General features: G+C 46.3%; 1 protein-coding gene across 9 annotated transcripts in view; it reads right to left on the bottom strand.

Moving 5' to 3' along the window:
• Positions 1–9,085: 9,085 nt before the first annotated feature.
• The window catches only part of MAB21L3 (mab-21 like 3), a 31,289-nt gene continuing 22,185 nt past the window's right edge, over positions 9,086–18,189 (bottom strand). For all 9 annotated transcript variants that reach the window (XM_037909493.2, XM_037909516.2, XM_037909490.2 and 6 more), the window contains 4 exons: positions 16,511–16,802; positions 13,478–13,659; positions 12,002–12,196; positions 9,086–10,370 (listed from right to left, as the gene is read on the bottom strand). In XM_037909493.2, the coding sequence (XP_037765421.1) occupies positions 10,137–10,370; positions 12,002–12,196; positions 13,478–13,659; positions 16,511–16,802 (903 nt within the window). In that variant the 3' untranslated portion in view covers positions 9,086–10,136. The remainder of the gene's footprint in view (positions 10,371–12,001; positions 12,197–13,477; positions 13,660–16,510; positions 16,803–18,189) is intronic.

Below are 18,189 nucleotides of genomic sequence, written 5' to 3'. Positions count from 1 at the left end.
AGTAGATAGGAAAATTGTCAGAATCAGTATATATGAGTGTTTTACCATAGCAACAGCTAGAGAGTTATTCCCACAGGCCAGTACTGGAATGTCCCAAAGGAAATGGACAAGATATATGTGTTTTCTACCCTGGTACAAATCAAGGAGATGCATTCACAGACTAGTACCTGGAATGCTAGTATCCAAAACAAACAAAGAAAGGAACATAAGTCAAGGAACTGGGATGGACTGCTGGGTTGGATTTTAGTGATGTGTCAGGAGTTTTATAACTTTTAAAATATCTTATAACTAGTCCTTGCTGCACTGTGTAACTTTGGGAGCTCACTTTCTGTGTAAGGTGAATGTAACATTGCTGTACAAGATGGCTTCCCAGAGACTGGTATCAAATAGAACTTTTTTTCTGTATGATATTATTATTGGCTTAGAGCAATAAACCTGACTGATATTGCTTATTTGGTCTCTTGAATGTATTTTATAATGAAGCAAAGTATGGTCGAGCAACTGACTATACAATTTATCAACAACTAAGAACCCAAAGAGAGGATTAGGAAAAACCTTTTCACTAGGAGGGTGGTGAAGCACTGGAATGCGTCACCTAGGGAGTTGGTGGAATCTCCTTCCTTTGAGGTTTTTAAGGTCAGGCTTGACAAAGCGCCGGCTGGGATGATTTAGTTGGGGATTGGTCCTGCTTTGAGGACTAGATGACCTCCTAAAGTCCCTTCCAACTCTGATATTCTATGTTTTGCCCCAAATCAGCCAATCTTTGAGATAGAGGTAAATGTGCAGTCCTTGTCTTCACAAATGAGCTGCTAAGATTGATAGGCATTCAAATAAAAACTCTTGGTGCCATGGAAAGGCCAAACTGTAATGCTCTGTAGAGCTAAGTAGACAAGCACTTCACTGAGTAATGTACTGACCTTTAAGCATCTAATGGATGAGGCAGACAAGATTTTCATCGGGTGTCCTCTTGTTCTTGCTGTTCATCTCATTCTGTGAAGGTGCTGTGTTGTAGATACAAAACAGAAAGAAAGATGGCTGCCAAATGGGGGCGGGGGAGGAAGGGATTTATGTATCAGTCTAGGACTCTTGACTGTGGACTCAAACTTGCTCCTGAGGCCAGGTGTCATGTGATCAGCAACGGTAGGTGAGGCCGAACTTCTCTGGTTCCGAGGTCTTTTCTTGGGAGGTTGTAAGGACTTTTTTGGGTAATGATATAAGGAGGCTGATCTCTGCTGTAAAAGGTTTGAGGCCTAACCCACCTCTTCTGGGCTGGAGAGTAGAGGCCTAAACCCAGATACTCAAAGGTCGTGTTCAACTTCCATTGGTTTCAAGAGGAGTGGAGTGCTTTGTCAATACTGGAGTTAAAAAGATCATGACCTCCCAATGGTAGGGTCTCAATTGTGCTGTGAATCTCATTTGGTTTGCCTAATGATTGCAGGTAGGATGCCTTGTGCATGGTGACAGAAGTAGCCCTTGTCCTTGTGGCTAGGTCAAAAGCATCTAGTGCTACAGACAATACTGTCTTGGCAATCAGCTGACCTTCAGTATAAACGGACGTCAGTTCATCTTTTTGAGTCCTGTGTAAGTCTATCCACAAACTGGGAGATTTTGTCCAATCTGAGATGATCATATTTCACCAGCAAAGCTTGATAATTTGCTATGTGAACCTGAAGGCTAGCAGAACTGATCTTCCTTCCAAATAAGGAAAGTTTCTTTGGCTATTTATCATCAGGCATCAATTTAGAAGGCTGGTACTATTTTGTATTTGGTACTTGTGTACTGCAGCCACTAGTAGAGATCCAGGGACAGGGTGGATATAAAGACCCTTTTGGAGGGACTTGATAATTGTGATTTGTTCTTTTAGAAGTGGCTGCGATAGAGGCCAGGGTCTGACACAGATCCTGGCCAGCTCAAAGATGCCCTCATTAATGGGCTATTACTCTGCCTCCTTCACCACTAACAGGTGCTACTGTGAGCGCCAAACTGTGCCCTGAGATACACAGGCCTGGGCCACCGCCTCAGCTCATGTCACTTAGCATAGCTGTGTTGATTAACACCAGACATGGAGCTAATCCACCCCTGAAGCCATAACAGCAGAGGTTGTAATCTAATCAAAAGTCATATACTAAGCCAAGCTGGGCTTGGTAAGATTTTGATTCACTTTCAAGAAAAGCCCAGCAGCTGCCTGCAATAGTGCTAGGAATTCCTTACTCCTCCTGCTGAGTGAGTACAGAACCACTACCCCAGAATGGAGCTCGTGGACTAGCATAATTGGCCTCTTTCAGATGTGAGGTAAAATTAGGGTCATGACCAATTGTGTTCATGGGTTATGTGACCCAGGGTGCCTGGGCAGCCCTCACTGAAAATGCCAAGAGCAGGGCAGGCTGCAAAAAGGAGAACAGATTCTCCCAAAGATGTGTGGTTAACACTGAAGTTAAATTCACCAACCAGTCACAAACTGTGCTCCTGATCCCCCACATTGGTTATCAAGAAGCACACAGGTCCAGTACAGGCAGAAGTTATTTGAAACTCTGCTCACTATACAAAATGTTCTTCTGATCCCAAAAGGCCAGCTACGTAACCAGGTCAATATTAGTTTGGATCTTACCCAAAATACCATGCTGCCAGCCAATCCTTTAGTGTCTAAAACTCAAGGTTTATTATAAAAGAAAGAAAGAACAAGAAGAGAGTTGTTAAATGGTAAAGCAATCACATACATAGAGACTTCAAAAGTCCATATATCAGATTCTTAGCAGCATTGGTGAGTTTGCTGGCTTGAAAGTCCCTCTGGAACACACCCACAGTTTGAAAGGGTAATTCAGTCCTTTGCAGTGGTGCAAGTAGGATCCATTTCTTACCGGTACGGGGGTCGGGGGGCACCAGCTAAAGGGGGGATGTGACCTTCCCACTGACCCTCCATGTGACTTCTCTCAGCCGGGGGCCCCCATGCTCTCCCCATCCCCTCCCCATGATTCATCCCACATCACTGGGGCGGGGGCTCTGTCCTCTCCTGCTGCCGGAGGAGCTGCCGGCGTTCTGCAGAACCCCCAGCCCCGCCCCCTGCCCTTCCACGGAGCTGCATCTCCTCTGGCGCCATCTGTACAGCAGCAGCCCTGCTGGAGGACAGGGCTGGGGGTTCTGCCCCTTTCCCCGCTGGGAGGGGCAGCAGGGAAAGGAGCACAACACCGGCAGCTCCTCCGGCAGCAGTACTGCCCCCAGCCTCCCCATGCCAGCCCCGTCCTCCAGCAGGGCTGCTGCTGTACACACGGAGGAGAAGCAGCTCTGTGGAAGGGCAGGGGGCGGTACAGCCGCGCCAGAGGGGCTCGGCTCCTCCTGTGTCTTTAAATACCTTGCTGGTATGGCGTACCACACCGGACCGCCCTACTTGCACTGCTCGTCCTCTGTTCAGAGCTTCAGTCTGCAGAAAAGTTCCTCCAGAGGTGAGAAGCAGGAATGAAGACAAAATGGCCTTTTAATATCCTTTGCCATGTAGGGTGACCAGACAGCAAATGTGAAAAATCGGGGTGGGGCTGGGGGGTAATAGGAGCCTAGATAAGAAAAAGACCCAAAAATTGGGACTGTCCCTATAAGATCGGGACATCTGGTCACACGATTGCCATGTGGCCTTTGTCCCAAACACAAGGCTCACAGCACGTGGCATGGAAAAGCCTTAGAGTTCTGCCCAGAGGCATGCCCCTGCTTGTCTTGATGACTCATAAGGTGTAGTCCTTGGCTTTTTCAATGGGTTCATTGTACAGCTGATGACCCTTGATGGCCATCAAAACGGCTAGGCAGTGCTGATGCCAATCTGTCTGGGGGTGTCACCCAGAAACAAGCACAAGTTTGGAAATACAGCAATACCCTATGTATCTATAACTCAGAATACAAAGGTGATAAAAATATATAAACAAGATTATCATACTTGGCAAATTGTAACATTTTCACAGATACTTTACACAGCATATCTGGTCCGATTCCTTGCAATTTTATATTATTGGCATCAACAATATCCTGAAGTGTCTCCCATATTCCATACAGCATCACAGGTTATCCCACAGTTACTTTTCATAAGAGTAGTACAATCAAATCTGGTGTCCTGGTCAGAGTCCATTGTTCAGGATGACATTCTGCATACCTCAGATCCCCTCTGCAGTTTCAGGTGGATTCAGTCTGCTTCCTGTCATAAATTACCATATGGCGGAGGTGCGTATTGGTAAACTGCTGCTGTGTGCCGTAGCAGCAGAGGCTCCATATGAGTGGTGGGGGAAGAGAGAGGAGCACCACTAAGCCCTTCATCCACAAGATATCAGGCCCATCTTCTGTGGTTGGTGGTACGGTAGGTACGAGGCACCTGTCCCAGCTCCGTGACTCTCAGAAGTCATTCCTAGCACCAGAGATGTGGGACAGGCCCTGATTCCCTCCACACAAACCCCTGCTCTGAGCTGCCTCAAGGGATACTAATATAAACCTTCCTTGACCTGGGACCAGTGCTCCCTGCACAACAAGCCTTCCAAACACAGGTTTCAGCCACGTGGCACCCAGGCAGTCTTCTAAAGGCTAATGAGTGGGGGCTGGTCGGGAACTTTTGAAAAAAATTTTGTCAGAAAATGCTGATGCATCAAAACTGGCACTTTTTGCTGAAACCTATCTGTGTCAATGCAGCTTCCATAGGGAAGGCGCCTTGGGTTCAGGGTGGAATTTCTGGTCAAAACCAGAATTCACCTCAGGGATTAGACAATACCTTGTAATTATAAGCCTCACCTGGGAGACCTTCAAGTTCTTCCTGTCAGTCAGACAGAAGAGGGACTTGAACCTGGCTCTCTCCTAGACTGGGCTGTAGTGGGGCCAGATTGCACTGCAATGGCATACCTGCATTTTTGCTGCATGGAGAACAAAATGACGTTCTCCAAATGGCATCCTCCACTTAGCAATACCTCTCATGCACTATTCAGGACTACACCACTACTCTTATGCCAGGGGAGTGCCCTAACCAAAAGGCTATTCTGGAGTGGGGCCTGATCAATCACTCCTGTTGGAGTTGTTCCATTTTGTATAAATTATTAAATATTCATTGGGCCACAAAAAGCAATAGACAGACTCTGTAGTCCAATGGCTAAGGTACTCACCTGGACTGTATGAGACCCATGTTCACATCCCTGTGCTGAATCACACTCTGATGGGGTGGTGCTGGGTGTCTTTTCTTTTTTTGAAATTTCTTGATTTCATCCCAGGGTTGAATGGAAAAAGAGTTGTGAACCTTTTTGAGAGTTCAATGGATAGGAAAAGCAGTTCCTACCCAGCTCTGAGAAAGAAGCATGGGGCAAACCTCAAAGGCTAGGGATCTGGATTTGATAAATAGCCAAACTCCCATCCCTGTGCTCTGGACCATGAGACCTGAACAAACTCAGAGATGTGTTGCTTCCATTTATAAAATCAAGGAGAGAGAAAAGGCAGACTATAGAAAAAGTATTCGTGGCCATACCACAACTTGATGCTAGAGGGTGCTGCAAGTCCACAATTACCAGTATAGGTGGAAACTTGGCGTTCCCCAGCCCCTTCCATCACTTTTCAAGTTCTTTGCAGCCCTACTGTCATCTTCTCTTCATCTTCACTGTGTGGGTGACCGTAGGATGGGGGAAAAGGCCAACCTGGCGAATGGATGGGTCTCTTTATAGCCATTTTGGAAGCTCCCCATTTCCTTTTTTCTCTCCATCTGGGGACTGGGCAGAGAAGGGGTTGTAACTGAATGCAACTCCTCTCCCACCTTTACAGAATTAGAAAGGGTGGTGGAGATGACAAGAGAAACAGTGAAGGAGCAGTAGTGACTGCTGCACAAGCAGAAACTGCAAGCTTGCATGAGATTTGCGTACCACGCATGCTGAAGGGGGAAGGTTTGAAAAGACCCACAGGGAAGGACCTATCATGGAGATGAAACAAATTTTCCCTGAGTGCAGTGATCACATCAGGCAGAGTCATCTTTGTTGGTGCTGCTAATGGAGACCTCTTTTATCGAACTCATATTGAATTCCCTTCCCAGCATGAGTGCTGAGAGGAGGTGAAAGACAGGCAGGTGCTGTAGGGGAACTGCCTTAAACAAGACAGTGAGTTCTGGGGAAAGGAGGAGAGAGGGGAAAGGGGCTGGAGGTGAAAAAGAGTAGTCTGGGGCAGGAGGATGGAACTGGAGGACAGAGAATGATGGTATCCTGCTACCAACTCAGAAATGGACAGTGATACAAAAATGAGCCTATCAAGTCCACGAGACCTCCTTCGAGACAGACACTCAGGCTGTTAGCTTGGATGACACTTGTATTCCTTGTCATGTCAATGATGTTACTGAAGTGAGGGTTTGGGAGAGAGAGTATGAGAGGGCCAGACATGGGCAAAAAGCATCCTTGGATATGAGCGAGAACTGGGACAGAGATGGCCTTTGAGAAGGAGGGGCTGGAAAGAGACACGGGGAGGGAGCTGGAAACAGATTATTATTATTAGGGCTGTCAAGCAATTAAAAAAAATTAGTTGTGATTAATCGCATGATTAATTGCACTGTTAAACAATAATAGAATACCACTTATTTAAATATTTTTAGATGTTTTCTACATTTTCAAATATATTGATTTCAGTTACAACACAGAATATAAAGTGTACAGTGCTCACTTTGTTTTTATTTTTATTACAAATATTTGTGCTGAAAAAAAACAAAATAAATAGTATTTTTCAATTCACCTAATACAAGTACTTTAATGAAATCTCTATCATGAAAGTTGAACTTACAAATGTAGAATTATGTACAAAAAATAACTATTCAAAAATAAAACAATGTAAAACTTTAGAGAGTCTACAAGTCCACTCAGTCCTACTTCTTGTTCAGCCAGTCACTCAGAAAAACAAGTTTATTTACATTTACAGGAGATAATGCTGCCCGCTTCTTGTTTACATTGTCACCTGAAAGTGAGAACAGACGTTCACATGGCACTGTTGTAGCTGGCGTTTCAAGATATTTATGTGCCAGAGGCATTAAAGATTCATATGTCCTTTCATGCTTCAACCACCATTCCGGAGGACATGCGTCCAGGCTGATGACGGGTTCTGCTTGATAATGATCCAAACTGAAGTGGACCGATGCATGTTCACTTTCATCATCTGAATCAGATGCCACCGGCAGAAGGTTGATTTTCTTTTTTGATGGTTCGGATTCTGTAGTTTCCGCATCAGAGTGTTGCTTTTTTAAGACTTCTGAAAGCAGGCGCCACACCTCTCACCCCTCTCAGATTTTGGACGGCACTTCAGATTCTGAAACCTTGGGTCAATTGTTGTAGCTATCTTTAGAAATCTCACATTGGTACCTTCTTTGCATTTTGTAAAATCTGCAGTGAAAATGTTCTTAAAATGAACAACATGTGTTGAGTCATCATCCCAGATTGCTATAATATGAAATACATGGCAGAATGTGAGTAAAACAGAGCAGGAAACATGCAATTCTCCCCCAAGGAGTTCAGTCACAAATTTAATTTACACATTTTTTTAACGAGAGTCATCAGCATGGAAGCATGTCCCCTGGAATGGCTGCCAAAGAATGAAGGGCATAGGAATGTTTAGCATATCTGGCACATAAATACCTTGTAATGCCTGCTACAAAAGTGCCCTGTGAACACCTGTTTTCACTTTCAGGTGACATTGTAAATAAGAAGTCGGCAGCAGTATCTCCCGCAAATGCAAATAAATTTGTTTGTCTTAGCGATTGGCTGAACAAGAAGTAGGATTGAGTGGACTTGTAGGCTCTAAAGTTTTACATTGTTTTGTTTTTGAATGCAGTTCCGTAACAAAAAAAAAAAAAATCTACATTTGTAAGTTGCGCTTTCATGATAAAGAGATTGCACTACAGTATGAGGTGAATTGAAAAATACTATTTCTTTTGTTTATCCTTTTTACAGTGCAAATATTTGTAATGTGACAGGGTCAGGCCAGATGGCTACAGGAGAGTGATAGAAGACATATATTAGCCCCAGGTTGAGTAGGTCCCCTTTCCCTGGGTAAGGCAACAGGGAAGGTTCCAGAACAATCAGGAACTTTCTGGAAACAATTAAGACAGACAGGCTGATTAGAACACCTGCAGCCAATCAAGAAGCTGCTAGAATCAATTAAGGCTGGCTAATCAGTGCACCTGAGTTTAAAAAGGACCTCACTTTAGTTTGTGGCGTGCGCGTGAGGAGCTGGGAGCAATAGGCACTAGGAGCAGAGAGTGAGAATGCGTACTGCTGGAGGACTGAGGAGTACAAGCATTTTCAGACACCAAGAGGAAGGTCCTAGGGTGAGGATAAAGAAGGTGTTGGTAGGAGGCCATGGGGAAGTAGCCCAGGGAGTTGTAGCTGTCGCACAGCTCTTCCAGGAGGCACTCTAGACAGCTGCATTCCACAGGGCCCTGGGCTAGAACCCAGAGTAGAGGGCGGGCCCGGGTTTCCCCCAAATCTCCCAACTCCTGGTCAGACACAGGAGAAGTTGACCTAGACTGTGGGTTCACGAAAACGGCCAAACTGAGGGCTGCCATGAATCTCCGAGGCGAGCAAATCCTTCAATAAGCGCAAGACCCACCAAGGTAGAGGAGGAACTTTGTCACGGTAATAAAAATAATAATATAAAGTGATCACTGTACACTTTGTACTCTGTGTTGTAATTTAAATCAATATATTGAAAAATGTAGAAAAACATCCAAAAATGATTAATAAATTTCAATGGGTATTCTATTGTGTAACAGTACGATTAAAACCGTGATTAATCACGATTACTTTTTTTAATCACGATTAATTTTTTTTTATTTAATTGTGTGAGTTAACAGCGATTAGTCGACAGCCCTAATTATTATCTATATTGTGGGAGGCCTCGCTGCCCCAATCAAGGATCATTGTGTTGGGTGCTGTATGCACTCATCATGAAAAGACAGACCCTGCCCCAAAGAACTTACAATCACATGAAAGGGTGTAAGAGGCTAGAGCAGAGCTCATGATGATCCCCTGGCCATGATAGCTAAGAGAAGGTGTCTTTTTAAATTATGTGAGCATGTTATAATCCAGCCAGCAATTTACGGTTCTAGAAAATAAAACACTTGATTTTAAATTTGAGTCATTTAAGAACATTAAACACAACATTCACTTTAGAACTTTTTTTGTTTCTTTTCTCAAAACACTAGCACTTTATTTTTTATATGTTATTTATATAAAGCTCTGGAATCCTCTGCAACTAGGAACCTTTGATAAATTCTCCTTCGGTCTCTAACAGCACTCAAAAATATACAGGTGCTAAAAGGTGAGAGATCAGTTCGTCCCCCAGACAGCTGGGCAGAGCCAGATGTGCTAGAGAGCTCTGTCACAGCAAACACTGCCAGGGGCTGACAGCATGGCACTACACAGGTGGCAAAGGCAAACCCGGGAAGCCTGCCCCAAGCAAAACGTGAAACAAAAAGACCATGAGGGAAAGGCAAAAAACAGTATCTGAACTATTCAATACTTATCAGTTAAACTCTCTTTACCATGAGGGCGGGACCCACATTTAATTGTGGAGGGAGGTGAGAGAGACTGGCTCTAACAATAACACCTTGTGATTGTACCGAGGTCTCCATCTGAGTATCTCATTGCACTGTACAAACATTCATTCAGTCTCACAACAATGCTGTCAGGTAGGTAGGTATTAATTCCATTTTACAGATGGGCGAGGAGGCAGCATAGAGGAGTCAAGTGATGAACAGAAGGGCTCACAGCGAGTAGGTGGCAGAGTAAGGTCTCCTGATTGCTAGTCCCCTGCTCTTACCACTAGACCACTCTGCATTTTGGCCTATGAGCCATAGGACTAGTGACAAACAGTGGGGCAATATCTAGTCTGGTTTGTTTTGGGGATCTGGATGGCAGTGGCTCCAAGACAGGCAGCTCAAGCTGTAGAAAGCAAATTTCAATGGCTGGGCATCAAGAAACCCTCTAGTTTTGTCCTCTTACTGCTCTCAGTTTGATTCTTCTCTTCCATACTGCACGTGCCACACGTCTCACATTCAAGGTCACAGCATCTACTGAAAGGTCAGGAAGAACAACTACAGACAACAAGAAGGGCTAGGTAGTAAAACAAGATTGGGATAGCAGGTTCTCCCTGCCTCAGTCCAGGCAGAGCACGGGGTTCTCCAGGAAGACGGCGAGCTTGCCTGCCACTAGGTCCAGGTCGCTGGTGTTGGCATACTTGAGCAGGTTGGTGCCCCTGACGAAGTAATGCTTCAGGAAGTGCTGGCTCACGCACTTGTGCAGCTTCTGCACCATGCGCAGGAAGCCTTCCCGGAAGCAGAGCCAGTCCTTGGTGCGCGGGTACTTCTCGCATGTCCAGAACAGCACCATCTGCAAGAGGTAGATGGGAGGGAAGGAGGAAGGAGAGATGTTACAGGGATGCTGCCAAAGATTCACACAATTAGCGAAGGTAATTTTTCTGCTGATGAAAAGTGCTGTAGTGACTGCCCTGACGACTGAAGGCAATGGCAACGCAAGCGTCTCCTGCCACTTTACCTCCCCCCGACACAGAGGGATCATGCTAAGTTAATCCTAGCCCTCCTCTCTAATTACCATACCAACAAGGATACCAGTGGTTCACCAGGGGCTGGGGAGTGAGACCCACGAAATTCATTTCAGAGAGGCCACCAAACAGCCATCCATTGGGAACAATTTTCAGTCACTACTGACCTCGGCGGGCTTGGAACCAGTGACCACCACCAGCATTCACTGTGTGACCCTGGACAAGTCACTTCCCCTTTCTGTGCTTGTTTCCTACCTCTGTACTTACCTTGCTGTCTCAGAGATGGTTCCGAGCATGACCGGGTAAAAACTTTGAGCTCCTCAGACAGAAGTCTCAGTAGAAATGCAAAGTGGGTTAGGTTGTAGCAGGCAAAGTAGAGTATAATATAGGATACTGGTCAAGAAATAGTGTGTGATCATGCAGTTGAAAGCTGTACTGTGATGCATATGGGGACTTAAGGTAGCATGGGCAGCCTTATCTCTGAGACTGCCTGACTTGTGTGTGTTTACCTGTAACTGTGCAACCATAATGTTCTTTTAACAAATCTTTTTGTATGGAATGTAGACAAACAACAATTCTCACACCATGTAAGGAAAATAGATTAATGTGATGAGGGTCGTTACCTCTGGTGTTCGCTAGGGGGCACTATAGCCACTTAGGCCAATTATTGTATTGTAATTAGAAAAGGAGGACTTGTGGCACCTTAGAGACTAACCAATTTATTTGAGCATGAGCTTTCGTGAGCTACAGCTCACTTCATCGGATGCATACTGTGGAAATCGCAGAAGACATTATATACACAGACACCATGAAACAGTACCTCCTCCCACCCCACTCTCCTGCTGGTAATAGCTTATCTAAAGTGATCATCAAGTTGGGCCATTTCCAGCACAAATCCAGGTTTTCTCACCCTCCGCCCCCCCACAGACAAACTCACTCTCTTGCTGGTAATAGCCCATCCAAAGTGACCACTGTCTTCACAATTTGTGAAGACATTGTGAAGACAGTGGTCACTTTGGATGGGCTATTACCAGCAAGAGAGTGAGTTTGTTTGTGGGGGGGCGGGGGGTGAGAAAACCTGGATTTGTGCTGGAAATGGCCCAACTTGATGATCACTTTAGATAAGCTATTACCAGCAGGAGAGTGGGGTGGGAGGAGGTATTGTTTCATGGTGTCTGTGTATATAATGTCTTCTGCGATTTCCACAGTATGCATCCGATGAAGTGAGCTGTAGCTCACGAAAGCTCATGCTCAAATAAATTGGTTAGTCTCTAAGGTGCCACAAGTCCTCCTTTTCTTTTTGCGAATACAGACTAACACGGCTGTTACTCTGAAACCTGTATTGTAATTGTTGCTACAGGCCTCCCGCAGGAAAGACACTGTGGCTGCTGCTCTCTCCTGATGACAGTATATTCCCCTGCCCCGCTCAGACCTCACCACTCTTGCCTGCTATACACACCTGTAGGTGATAGGTCGTCAGGACTGGCTTATTTCCTGTACACCAGACATCCTCCTTCATTTGTCTCATGACCCGGAAGCACTTCATGCGGCAGCCACCGTCCTCGTCAAGGCCCTCTATCAGCATGCGCTCAGCTCGGGAGAAGCCCAGCTGCCAGTGGTAATTGGAGCGGGCCAGGAGATTAAAGCCAAATGACTGCAGAAGAAAGGGGGAGAAGCTACAGAAGGGGAGATACAAACTTATCTTCAGAGCAGCATGAAGGGAGGATAAGGGAAGGATCCACTACACCTGCCTGTTACCGCTTGAGATCAGGTTGTGCATTATGGACTGAGTTACAAGGGACAGCAAGTTTGGGTTTCCTAATTCCCAGTGGACGTCTGTCCACATCAAACCAGGCCAGTTCCTCACACGTGGATATTACTCACTCCAGAGAGACCCAGCTCCAAAGCAGAAGGGGGAGCTGCAAGCAGTGCTGCACTGGCACAACTGTCTGGGGATGTGGTAATGGAACAGCAGGGCCCACTGCACATCAGGATGAAGAGGCAATTGAGTTACATGGGAAATCCCTGTACTAGAACAGCAGGAATCAACCAACATTGTTCACTATGTCAGGATCGAGGTGGCCAGAGCTCTGCCAGGGGTGTAAGACCGGACTCACCATGTACAGGGCAGGACAAGATGGAGGGGCATGTGCAGAGAGGGGTGTGTGTGGGACAGTAAGAGGCAGAGTGAGAAGACAGAACAACAAGGATGGTGCTGGTCAGGATTGAGTGGCATTCGCAGAGCTGAGGGAGAGGCGTGGGGAGTCTTGCTCAACATCTGTCTATACAGTTCCATACATTATCAAACCTGCACAGGATTCACAAACACTAATATTAAGAAACCTAGTACACTTAAAAACATCTGAATACTTAGAAATGCTTATACTAAAGAAAGTAGCCCTTCTGGGCATTTAAGAAGCATGACTCTTTCTAGGTCTGATTTCAGGTCAGGAAGATCATTTTAGATGGATACAGAACAGGGAGACCTGAAACCTTAAGACTGACCCCCCTAGAAAGAGAATGATGCCACTAATTGGAAATCCAGTACTGGCTGCTTGGCACTCCTCCTCCTCTGGGGAGCAATATCTGCAGACTATGGAAGTCAACAGAGCTCTTAGTGCCTGATGGAAAATGGTCTCTTCCTCCCCATAAAGGGCCTGGTTCTCCCATCTTGCACCTTGTGTTATTATTTACATCTGTGCCAAATGAGTGACAAGTGGGTAGAAAATGCTGCTGTTCTGATTTGGGTCAAGCCACCCTGACAACAGTGTGCCTCAACTTTTGTGCTTCTCAGAAGCATTTAACGCCGATATCTTCTGAGAGTTCCAGCAGGTTTCCCAGCTCTCAGTTGGGAGAGGTTTTTGACAATATGGTAAGACCTTTCACAGCGTTACTAGCCCTTTAAGTCCCCCTCCTGTGCCAACCTGCTTTGTACCTTGATGCACTGTACTTTCTCCTGGGAAGGCCAGCGCTTGAAGCAGCGGGGCCACCGGGCTCTCTCAGGCCAGCAGGTTGGGATTTCCACAGTAGGGACCAGCTCCACCTCTACCTGGGAGTCTGGTGTCTCCACAGCAACTCGGACCACTGAGCTGAAACTCTCCAGAATGCTGACTTTACCTGGGAAGGAAAGATGGGAGGAGATGATAAAGACAGGGCTGACCTTATGCATAGGCCAAGCAAGAGGCTGTTTGGGGCTATGTATCCCTTGCAAACCCTGCCCCTCATGGACCTGCTTCCACTCTCACTTTCCAACAGTGGGACCAAAGAAAACAACTCACCACCTGGATCCCCCCGGGGCACCAGGACAAGAGGAGGAGGCAGAAACTCAACATCTTGTTTCCCCCTCAGCCTTGACCCTTTGTCTGTGTGGGGCCAAGCACATCATAAGACCAGCCCAAGATAAAGAAGAGCAGAATTGCTGCAACCTAAATGTCTTCAACAACCCCCTGGCACAAGAGGCAGCAAGGGAGCTCAGGGAGTCTGAGTGGAGAAGAGTCTCGATTGAACCCTCGGCTTCAAAGATCCCCTCCTCTTTAGGGGAAGTCCAGATCCATGAAACTCTGTTGTGAGGCGTATCTCTGCCCCTAGTGGTTATTAAGGCTATTGGGAGAGTTAGGCATACTCTGGTCTGGCTGGGAACTCACAGGGAAGCCAACTCCTGTGGACAGTCTGACCAGTCTGAAGTGACGATGGCAAACTGAGGCACTGCAAAGCCTCCAAATCTGCTACTGCGTGGCAAAGAGGCAACAGTGAAATCAGGGAAGTGTTCAGGTAACTTAAGCGGTCTTTGACAGAGTTTGTCCTATTTGAAACCAGTTAATCACACTGTCCTACTTCAGTCCCTTTCTTTTCCCATCTGTTGTGTTCCAGAGGAGTCAGCACCATATGCCCAGACATCTTTGATGAACCAAACCGTTTTGGAGCTGTTGCTTTAAAGAATGCTAGGTTTTCACCCTGACCCCTTGCCTTCTACATAAGTAAAATATCTGAGGCAAGAAACCAAAACATTTGACTTTCTGCCAAGCCATAGCATTCTGCTTGGTGGTGGGATTTTTTTTCTCACCACTCCATCTCCCTCAATAGTAATAAATATTTGCTATAGGAATGAGTTGCTAGATGAATTGGTTGAACACTGAGTTTGATGTTAACAGGTCTCTCCAGGATCTTGCAAGACCAAAATCCAGAGTTACATTTGGGTAGGGAAAGTGGAATCTGTGCGTTTGCAATGCCGGGATGCAGTGTCATCCCACTGAAAGGAAAAGTTGTCCTTAGAAGAGAGACATCATGGTCTGAGGTCGGCCTTGGACAAGATACAACCGATGTGCCTCAGTTTCCCCAGCAAAAGAATGGAGATAATCATACTTACTCACACCAGAGGGTGTGGGTTTAAAAAGTTCAAGCCAGTAAAGTGCTTCAAAGATGACAGTTGGTAAGTATGATTATTATTATTATTATTAAGGTGGCCTCCCATAAGCTAGCAATTAGAGGTGTCTGCAGCCACAGCTCTAAAGGAGTGTTTAAAACACAGCACAAAGCACATCAAATCTGCAATCAATTCTTCAATTTCTTTTGTATGGAAGGCTGGGATGTAAACACATATTTTGGAGCTGCCTATGAGAAGTAGCAGCAATTTTGCTGAAAGTGACCCTGGGTGACATTACCTCGAAGCAGGATGGGGTGGGAGCAGCCTGGGCATAGCCAATATTGGTCTAAAGTCTGAATAAAGATAAAGGGTTTTGCACAAGGAGAAGATCTGCCACCCAGCCACTCAACTCTACAAGCTGCCAAGCTATGAAACCCTGGGGCTTCTCTAGGGGAATACTCACCTCCAAGCAGTGGTGCCTGCAGCCAAACGCACATTACACACGGTGCAGGCCACTGGCAGGGGTGGCAAGTCGTCAGCGTTGGGCCCTTCCCAGGGCAGGAACAGTGCTGGTTGCCGCACTGCCCCTTCAGGTTTGGCCCCACGACCGCTCAATTATGGCAGGGGCGAGAGAGCGGCAGAGCCGAAATTGAGTGAGTATCATTGCGTGGGGGTTGCCATACCGCATGGGGTTTGGATGCAGGGGTTGTGGTGCCAAACCTGAATAGTGCTACAACCCCCGTACACCATGTTGCAATGCCGCTCACTCTGTTTTGGCACTGCTGCCCTCCCATCATGATGCCATGGGGCTGGCTCCTGCACCAGGCTCCCTACCCAGCCTCACCCCACAGCAGCCCATGTCCCCTCTGCTCTGCCCACAGGATACACTCAGTGACAGCCTCGAGAGCTGGCTGGGAGCAGGCAGCAGGGAGTCTTGGGGCGTACCATGTCAAAAATACCTGAGGTTGCCCCTGGCTCCCAGTACCATTCCCAATCCTCTCTCCGTTCACTGTCCTAACCTTCATCCACACCAGAGAGTGTCTTTCTGGTTGGTCTAGGCCCACAAAGGAATAGACTTAAACACCAGCTGGTCATGGACACAGGTTTCAACCTCAGCTGCCTTCATTTAAAGACATTTGTAGGCAAGAGGTACCAGTGCTTGCCCTCTGCAGAGGGCACAAGGACACCCCATGGAAGCTCTGCAGCTTGGGCTGGAGAAGCCTAGAAGGCCTATCGGACCCACATAATTTCTGGCCCGGCAGAAAAGCAGGTTATTTTCTGAAAATTTAGGCAAAAGAAAATGTTGGTTGATTTTTTTGGGGTGGTGCTGAGGGAGGACGGGGTCCAAATTCATAACAGAATCCAAACATCCCTGAGCACTGAGAGCTTGTAATCTGAACCCGGGTCGAGAGGTCTTACTTGTGCAAATGGACCTCATCTTCATCAAGGGCCAGTGTCTCCTCAACTCTGGCGTGTGTGAGCCAATCTCTGCTCACAAGGAGTGAGGCAAGTGGCCAAACACCCGCTAGGGGTAGTGATCACAGTCCCGTCAGAGGACTGCACTTGAGAAGCAGACCCCCTTCACACCTTTCCCGCTCAACTCACTGGAGAGGTTACAGGAGGTAATTGACTTCTCCATCAACTCCCTGAAGATGGCAAGGACCTTGGCTGGAACGAGATCACCTTCGATGTTCACCTCTGTCTCATGCCACTGCTGCAGACTCTTTGAGAACTGCTCCACCTCCAGCCACTGCTGCAGCTCCTCTGGGTCCCGTACTGGGGAAAGGAGCTTTGCTCCATGCACGGTGTAATACCGCCAGTGCCGTACCTGGCGCTCCCGGTACCCTGTCAGGCCGCGCAGTGGGACTGTGATGAGAAAGTGGCTGGGCGCTAAGACCTAGAAGAGTTCAGAGAGATTGAGAGAGGAAATGAGGGCAGATTTACAACCTGGATGCGGGAAACATGGTCACAACAGGTAGAATCACGGGGCTTCTAAGCAAAAGGGAAAGTCACGCTGGAATGGAAGCAGCTCTGTGCAGATAGGTCCTACTCCAGGCCTATCTGGCTAAAATGCGGTCTTAGAATAAGGCTGGAGGCTAGAATGTGTCAGCCATGTGCTATTTAGGTTCACAAAACAAGAAAACTGTCATTAGAAGGAAGCTGAAGTGACCATCACATTCAATGCTACCAACGTCAAATTGGAACACCGTTGGCTCATTTGTTACCTCTCCCTCCACCTTCCCCTCCTTACCCTTCGTTGGATCCATAATCTTCCATGGTTAGCTCTGCAATTGCAAAAGATGCAGTTACAGAGAGAGATGCTAGGACGGAAGGCAAGATATGTGTAAATTATTGCCTGAGTATTCTTTCTAGAGATGGGCCTAGAGATTGCTAGTAGTAATAATAATGCCAATGCTCACTTCTCTAGCCCCTTTCACCCAAGAATCCAAAAGTCCCTTAAAGACATTAGTAAAATAAGCCTTTTACAGCCTGCTTTGTGGTGGGGAAATATTGTCCCCATCTCAGAGATGGGGAAGCTGAAACAGAGAAAAGTGAAGTGACTTTCCCAAGGCCACACAGTGAGTCGGTGGTAGAGCCAGGAAGAGAATCCAGTAGTCTGGTCACCTATGTCACATGGAATTGTTTCTGCTCTTTGATTGGGTGACAAACTTTTAAAACATGAGTGTAATAAACAAGGTGATAAATAACAAATAGCCACTAGTCTTGTTTGCATATCAATACGGTCTTCATATGAAGAACAGCCATTCTCCAATAACAAACTCTTTGTGAATAGTGAATTAGCAGGGGAATGAACATAGTCAAACCTATTAGCTACTCAGAATTTGAACAAATGTTTCCTAACACTGTTTTTGGAGATTTTAAACCATCTCAGCTCTCTCTGTCCAAACAACGTGGCTAAAACATCCAGACGTTTACCACTCTGAACTCTGAAGCTTTTCAGCTTTACTTATCACTAATCATAACTCACCCTGACATTATTAGAGGAAAACCTACGAGAGAAACAGAATCTAAACTGACAGCAATTGCTGGAAGGTGGTTACCCCAAGCTAAACAAAACACTATGCCATTCTCCAGTAATGGTCCAAAGCACTGTAGTAACACTTTTGGTAGCTCCACTCACTTAGGGTATTGCTACTGAACACGGTAGGATTTTTTTTAAACCGAGACTACCAGCAGGAAGCATAAAAACGGCAAATGCAACAGCGGAAACCTTTGCTTAGTCAAATCCAGTTCACCGTTTATATAAGGGCAGGAGGAGGAAA

Source organism: Chelonia mydas, chromosome 1 (assembly GCF_015237465.2).
Source record: "Chelonia mydas isolate rCheMyd1 chromosome 1, rCheMyd1.pri.v2, whole genome shotgun sequence".
Taxonomy (NCBI): domain Eukaryota; kingdom Metazoa; phylum Chordata; order Testudines; family Cheloniidae; genus Chelonia; species Chelonia mydas.
The sequence above is the reverse complement of the archived record's forward strand: the minus strand, read 5'-3'. Positions and strand labels throughout refer to the sequence as shown.